Source organism: Mus caroli, unplaced genomic scaffold (assembly GCF_978045245.1).
Source record: "Mus caroli unplaced genomic scaffold, Mus_caroli_1 scaffold_13, whole genome shotgun sequence".
NCBI classification, from domain to species: domain Eukaryota; kingdom Metazoa; phylum Chordata; class Mammalia; order Rodentia; family Muridae; genus Mus; species Mus caroli.
The window spans coordinates 80871794-80879772 of record NW_028227268.1 but is presented as its reverse complement, the minus strand read 5'-3'; the positions used below and the strand labels follow the sequence as shown (position 1 = coordinate 80879772).

Here is a 7979-nt window from a genome sequence, read left to right as displayed (position 1 = left end):
CTGATAGTGTTAAAAGTGTCCTGTTAAGAGCTGAGCACTCAAGCATTATTTAGTCTAACAATCTTTTTTTTTATTAGACATTTTCTTTATATACATTTCAAATGCTATTCTGAAAGTTCCCTATACACTCCCCCTGCCCTGCTCCCCTACCCACCCACTCCTGCTTCTTGGCCCTAGCATTCCCCTGTACTGGGGCATATAAAGTTTGCAATACCAAGGGGCCTCTCTTCCCAGTGATGGCAGACTAGGCCATCTTCTGCTACATATGCAGCTAGAGACACTAGCTCTGGGGATACTGGTTAGTTCATATTGTTGTTCCACCTATAGGGTTGCAGACCCCTTCAGCTCCTTGGGTACTTTCTCTAGCTTCTCCATTGGGGGCCCTGTGTTCCATCCAATAGATGACTGTGAGCATCCACTTCTGTATTTGCCAGGCACTGGCATAGCCTCATACGAAACAGCTATAACAGCAAAATCTTTCTGGCATATGCAATAGTGTCTGGGTTTGGTGGCTGGTTATGGGATGGATCCCCAGGTGGGGTAGTCTCTGGATAGTCTATACTTTCATCTTAGTTCCAAAATTTGTCTCTGTAACTCCTTTCATGGGTATTTGTTCCCTATTTTAAGGAGGAATGGAATATTCACCCATTGGTCTTCCCTCTTCTTGATTTTCTTGTGTTTTGCAAATTGTATCTTGGGTGTTCTATGTTTCTGGGCTAATATCCACTTCTCAGTGAGTGCATATCTAATGACTTCTTTTGTGATTTGGTTACCTCACTAAGGATGATATCCTCCAGATACATCCATTTGTCCGAGAATTTCATAAATCCATTGTTATTAATAGCTGAGTAGTACTCCATTGTGTAAATGTACCACATTTTCTATATCCATTCTTCTGTTGAGGGACATCTGGGTTCTTTCCAGCTTCTGGCTATTATAAATAAGGCTGCTATTAACATAGTGGAGCATGCTTGAGCAGCCGTGAGGCTTCAAGTTCACTGCCATTCACTGCAAAGAGAAGCTTCTGTATATTAGGGTGAGAGAGATACATTTGTCTATGGATCTAAACGTAATCATCTACACTGCCATATCATGTAGGCAAACTGCAGTGGTGAGGTCCCTCGAGGTCTATTATACCCTATGAATAGTTTTTAACCAAGTTTAAAGTAGCAGTAATGCATGTGTCCTCTCCTGTGGAGTGGGCCTCAAATATGCTCTCAAGGTTTTTGGTCAGTCCATAACAGTTGTGCAGCTATTGTACAAGCTAGCTCCTCTTGCCTGATTAATTGGCATTGGAGCTCCTATGGTTCATGGCTGCCTGTATGACACCTCTATGTACTGTGGGAATTAACCAACAGGAAAGACAGTTTTTGTTTAGTTCCAGCCCAAGGATAGTTTACCTTTCAAATTTTATGCAATGAATCATTTCTTCAGTTATAAGCTTTACCTACATCCTCAGAGTGAGTAGTCATTAAACATTAGAGACCATTTCATTTTCATGTGTTCAGCTTGCAATTATTTCTATGATAATCGTTTGCCATATTAGAATATACATTCCAAGAGCATGGGGCATATCTGTCTTCAGTCATCATGGTCATTGCTGATCAAATAACATTTATCCATAATGATGAATAAATAGAACACAAAGAGAAAAGTGATAGACAGTGGATGGCTGTTGCTACTTCACATCTACATACTAGAGACTCAGAGATGACTATAAAACCAAGCTCTCCATGGGTCCATATAACTTCAGATTAAGAAGATTTTTTTTTCCTTTTCCAGTTTTGTATTTTCCTAAGTAGCTATACCAGCAAATCTTCCCGAGAGTCTCAGGAGTACGATCTATTTTAGGCATGCCCATCTTACATCTTATAACTAGAATAAGTGTATTTTTAATATTAGTCCCTGTAGTCAAGGATAAGAGATGTCCCCGGGAGCTACCACATAGAGGCAAATGGTCTCCTTCCCTCTTCTGACATTCTGTTTTCTCATCGTTTAAAGGGCTCTTTTGATTTTCTCCAAATGGCTGCTCTTTTATTCTCCCCAGGCAAATTTATAATAATTGCATCCGATCTGTGTTCTTCCAGTCTTTAAAGATGACTGCCACTCCACGTTATTTGCTTTTGTATCCATTCATTAAAGACTGCTAATATGTGCTAATCACATGACAAATGCTACTCAAGTGATTGCATCATTCAGCATTAACCCAATGGAGAAAACGGTATTAACATTTATCTAGATTTAGATAAATAAAGGAGACCACAGTTTAGAAGCATCAGTGTCTTGCAGCTATTTCTAGGTGTCTGAGAAGACCCATCCTTAATAAATTTTCAATATGCACTTATTTAATCATTTAATGCATTACTGTTATTATTTTGGATGGATGTGAAAGAATTTTGTGATTTATTTTGTTTCCTGAATTTCATTCTTTCAGCCCAAACTAGAAAACCTTCCTGAAGGTGATGGATAGATAAGAGGATTAATTAATAGAAAGAAGTCTGTATTTGGAGATATTTTTTGGACATAAAGGAATTTTCTATGACTTGATCAAATCATTGGCTAACTACTTTGGGAATCTTTTGGTTATTGAAACATATTTTTCTCTTTTCATTACATTTGCCTTGAATATTACTATCACTGTAAGAGCAAAGAAAAGGAAGAGAAGTCAGCAAAAGTTCCCTCTGCCCCGCACCAGTGTGTGTGTGTGTGTGTGCGTGTGTGTGTGTGCGTGTGTGTGTGTGTGTGCGCGTGTGTGCGCGTGTGTGTGTGTGTGTGTGCGCGCGCGCGTGCGTGTGTGTGTGTGTGTGTGTGTGTGTGTGTGTGCGCACGTGTGCGTGTTCTCATGTAAACCTCCAGCCTTGCAGATAGTCCTGCAGTGGTGCATCTGCTCTGTGTTTATGGTGCTATGCTTTACCTGTCTTTAATCTAGAAACTTCCCCAGACTATTTCCCTCTGGTTTGTCTTCTGCCCTAGGGAAACTATCAGATTCCCGCTGGCAACCATCCCTCCTCCACAGTTCCTTTGGACTCACCTCTCTAAGCTGCCCCAGAATAATAACTCTTAATTTCCTGAGACGCGCGCGAGGGGAGGAAGTGGGGGTGGGGGTGTCTTGTACTATGTGGGTCAAAAGGGGAAGCTGAACATAGCCACAGTGGAGACTAAAAGCCATCAGTTGGAATCTTGTAGCACCAAGCTAGCTGCGATCCCTGGGGATCTGGTCTCTGCTCTCACCAGAGACCTGCTGGACCACCAGTCTGTTGTAATCTGTGAGCTTTTCCATCCCACAGGCGCCATGGGCTCTTGGAGGTCCCCCGCGTGGCAGCAGAGAGCTAGCAGAGTATGAGGTTCTGAACTTTAAGAGTTGAGGTAGCCTAGTCTAAGGGTTAGAAACACTGCTTTATAAGCACAACTCACTTTCCACCCTTCTCCACCGAAATGACCTTGGACATGTTCCTCCGATCAATGTGCTAGTTTCTAAACCCGTAAAATGGGGTCACTAAGGAGTCAACTTTGATCTAATATTGCTTTAAGCGCGGCTTTCTGCACATGGTAGGGACTCTCGTTAAATGACAAGGCTCAGTAGTAGATTTAGGTTGGATACTGGGGTCCAGGACCCAGTGTTGAGCTCTGCCTTTCTACCTCTTCATCAAAGAGTGCCAGGGTAGTTGATGCACCTGCTCTGCTTGCTCCCTGTCTTCAGGATAAAACAGGGAACAGGACTCTAGGGCATCCCAGTCCCGGTGCTCTCGGCATCCTCTTCCCCCCCGCAACTCCTCCCCCCCTCCCGCGCGCCCCAAGCAGAGGAAATGATTTTTCCTTTGAAATGAGTCTGGATCTGGTGTCCGTGTTGAGCCTGGAGCTGGAGGGAAGGGGGCAGCCTTGGGTCCCCTTGGGCTAGGAAAGGGAAGAGGGGAAATTGTGGTGTGTAGATAGGTGGCTTGGTGGCTCAAACGGTCTCGGGGTTCCTTCATTGTGCCTGTCTTCTGTGAACCACTGGGTTTGGACGCAGAGGTGCAGCTTCAACTGTCCAGAGCAGAGCGGCACGGGTGCAGCTCCGTTGGGCCACAATAGTGGGTGGCGAGCTCCTGCTGGTGAGGTAAGGAGTGGTGGGTGGCAAGGACTGTGAATGCACGTGTCTCGTGTGTGTGTGTGTGTGTGTGTGTGTGTGTGTGTGTGTGCGCGCGCGCGCGCGCGCGGTGCGCGTGCGTCCGCGAGGCGTGGGGGGCCAGAAGAGCGCATCCCACCCTGCAACCCGCCCTCGCACTGGATGCCTTTTGGCCCAGCACCTGTGCTGGAACGCCTGTCACCCTCTGTCCCTCACGCCCCCACTTCTTTTGTTCTTCAGTCACACACACACATACACACCTCATCCTGACCACTTATAATTTCCCAGTGCAGAGTCAGACCCAAACCCAGAGAAGCCTTTGCCTGACTGCTCCCCTCGCCCCCTCCCCCTCCTGCTATAAATAGCCGGACTAGCGGGTCAGGAGCGTCACAGCGCCAGAAACCAGGACCCCGAGGTTTTCTTCCCAGGGAACAGGGGGCAAAGGGGGAGCAGGAGGAAGAGAAAGAAATCACTCGTGAGTAGTGAAGAAAAAGCTCGTCCCTTGACTCCCAGGAAAAACGAGCATCTTTGAATTCCTTATCCTTCCCCTTTCTTCTCAAAGCCATTCCGATTCTTTCATATTCACAGTCCACTCCCCACCCCACCCCCCCTCGCTCAAAATCCAACGTTTGCTCAGCATTCCTCCCATTGGTTTTTTTCTCCTCCTCGGACTCTGGTTCCCACTGCTCCCCTCCCCACCCCTAGCGCTCCCACCCCACCCCCACCACCTCCGCTTGTCCCAGGCAGGGGATTGCTATTCTTAAGGAAATAAAGTTCAACTCCTTGCCCCTTTCAACTGGCTTAGATCGGGAGGAGAAGGGTTTCACGAACCAATCTTCCCTACTCCCTACTCCTATTTTTCTTTTTAATATTTAAGGACACACACACACTCACACACACACACACACACACACACACTCTAAAATCCCACCACGTCGTGAGGTGCAACTACCTCCTAGAACAGAAACTTACCAGACGCTCTGGTTGCTTTTGTCTTAAAGAAAGAAAGAAAGAAAGAAAAAAACCAACGAAGATTTTACTCTGGATGCATTTCTGGGGTAGTAGTTTAATATTATTCAAACATGTACATATTACACATATATATGCTTCTTTTCCTTTTTCCCCTTTAATTTTTTTAAACAAGGAAATCTCGGTCCCCGGCAGCCGCCGCTGCCCCTTTGATGTTTTGGTACGCCGTGCGCATGCGCTCCACATTAGAATTACTGCACTGGGCAGACTAAGTTGGATCTCCTCTCTTCAGTGAATCCCTCAATCCCACCAAAACCTAAAGGGATGTGGAGAGTCCGGAAAAGGGGCTACTTTGGGATTTGGTCATTTCCCTTAATAATCACCGCTGTCTGTGCTCAGAGGTAAGTGTCTCTTTCCTTTCTCACTTGTCAGGGCTCTGTCTGCATACCTCTCTGTGAGCAGGGCTGTTGAAGATGCCGTGCTGTCTTCTTTATTCATTCCTGGTTATTGTCATTTTTTTCTTTAGTGTCAATGACCCTAGTAATATGTCGCTGGTTAAAGAGACGGTGGACAGACTGTTGAAAGGCTATGACATTCGTCTGAGACCAGATTTTGGAGGTAATGGGATTGCCTTGCAAATAAGAAACAGCCCAGCTCCAGCCCAAGCTGTCTTTTGGGCTTTGTGTGCACTCTCTTTCCTCTCCTTAGTTGTGGGTGCATGTGATGTATAGAATGTTTCCCTATTTTACCTTGCTAAGAAACAGATCCAAACTTAAGCCAGTTTCTGTCCAGCACTTGAGAGGTCTTTCAAGAAGACCCCCTTAGACTTCGTAACCGCTCTCATTCTCCTTCACCGTGATACATCATTGTTCCCAGTCTGAGGTTTCTTGAGATACAAACCTCTTAAGTTTAGTTAACAGTGTGCCCAGCCGGGGATGTCTTAAAATGTGAGTATTTTTGAGGACACAGTGTGCAGGCAGTTGGCTGAGAGGTGGCCTCAACTCTCTGTGCCCACCTACTTTAGAAGAGTTCTGGCCATGGTTTAAAGTGGCTCATGTCGGGATTCCACCCAGCCCTATATGCGAATGGCATAGGGGAGAAGGGGGTCTGGGGAATTGAGAATAAAGATAGCAGAGGGAAAAGGGGCATCTCTCCCTGGAGCCCCAGATATGCTAGTGTGGCCATTTATTTAATGTTGCTCAGACTCTTAATGGAATTAAAGAGTTAAAACCTACACACAGAAGTGGGTGGGGAAAAAAAGGAGGGGGTTTCAATGCAAAATACACAAATCCCTAGGGCTCTGTGAGTTTGTAGGAATTCACATGCTGAGACATCAACATGTGAAGACAGAGCTGGCAACATTGTCTGACCAGCACATGTGTGCATATTCCTAGAAGAGTACCCCCACATTCGTACTGCAAAGATGTGGGAAAGTGATGAATATGTGCATTAGTTCTACAGAGGGGGTTCTTTAGAGTTCCCAGTGACAACTCTTGGTATGAATAAGTTCTGAGAAGTCACATGGCTGACCATCTTGGTTTGCAGGTCCCCCTGTGGCCGTAGGAATGAACATTGATATTGCCAGCATTGATATGGTTTCTGAGGTCAATATGGTGAGTATTAATGCTCATAGATATGTCTCTGTAATGGGGACTGTGTGGGGGCTGTGCAGTTGCTGGGGGGGTGGAGTATGTTTGAATATGTGTATAATGTGAGGACAGGAGAATGGTATATTTATCTGGAATTCATGGTATGTGTAATTACAAAACAACTGCTGGGTTTTTGCACTTTTTCCAATTTGGATCCAATACAGAGTGGGTAAAGTACCTCACACATTCACTTGTACAGGCAGCAATATGCTGGAAGGCGCCCTGCAGAAGCTATGGCTCTCACAGCTTCCTGAAAGCCTCAGTTTGTCAAGTTACAGTTCTGTGTTTGGGGCTCAGTCATGGTAAAAGGAGCATTTAAATGTGACTAAATAAATGACTGAATAAATAAAACAACCAAACAAAAACCTACCAGGAAGTCTATCGTACAAACTAAACTCTCACAGAGTGACTAAGTAATTAGTTCTGGGGTGTTGCTGCCCACTTGTTGCTTTAGGAAATTGCTTCCTAGTACTTAATGACATTTGACATCTCTGCTCCTCCCACCACCTTCCATCTCCTTTAACCCCTTCTGCTAATCCACTGAAATCAAATAAAAAACTGGCCAGTCTTTATCCAAAAGGGCAAGCTTAATACCTAGTGTACTTTCTTACTGCTCCTGCGACACTAATCATTATGTGTACCAAGCACATACAATTTATTGTCAGCAACACTCAGTCTTTGGACAAAGAATAAGAACTGAGAGAGAGGGGTGTGAGAAGAACCTGTGTTCTCCAACAGGGAAGCACTTTTGGGGGGGTATGCTTCATGCAGGAGCGCCCCCTGCTGCCCACGTTGGAGCACTGTGGACATACATGACAAGGACAAGTGTCCCAGATTCCCCCAGTTAACTCAGGGACATTTCTCCTGTAAATTCTCTCTCTCCCTCTTTCTCTCTTTCCCTCTCCCTCCTTCCCTGTTTCCCTCCCTTCTTCTCTCCCTCCCTCCCTCCCTCCCTCCCTTCCTCCCTGTTTCCCTCCCTCTCGCCTCTCCTCTCCTCTTCTCTTCTTGGAAGTGAATCTAGATCAAGTGAACCTTAATATTCCAGCATTCCTTTCAGATCTGATAGCACACAGCCCATTTCAGATTGTTCTATGACATCCTCCTGTCTTCCTGTCTTGAGACTGGACAAATAATTAAAGAAAGAGATGAAGTGTGTAAGCTTTTATACAAACACTTCTAAGCCAGCCATTGGGACATAAAATTTAGGACATACTAATTAACTCAAGAAATTTGAAGTATTAGGATTTAGCCTGGCT

The 7979-nt window shown here is 45.2% G+C and overlaps 1 protein-coding gene across 2 annotated transcripts in view; it reads left to right on the top strand.

Moving 5' to 3' along the window:
- Positions 1–3769: 3769 nt before the first annotated feature.
- The window catches only part of Gabrb2 (gamma-aminobutyric acid type A receptor subunit beta2), a 212615-nt gene continuing 208405 nt past the window's right edge, over positions 3770–7979 (top strand). The window contains exons 1-4 of one of the 2 annotated variants that reach the window (XM_021176879.3): positions 3770–4096; positions 5250–5475; positions 5601–5692; positions 6620–6687. In XM_021176879.3, coding sequence (XP_021032538.1) covers positions 5399–5475; positions 5601–5692; positions 6620–6687 — 237 coding nt within the window. In that variant the 5' untranslated portion in view covers positions 3770–4096; positions 5250–5398. Of the gene's footprint in view, positions 4097–4469; positions 4581–5249; positions 5476–5600; positions 5693–6619; positions 6688–7979 lie in introns of those variants that run through there. The other variant, XM_029483941.2, reaches the window with a different exon arrangement.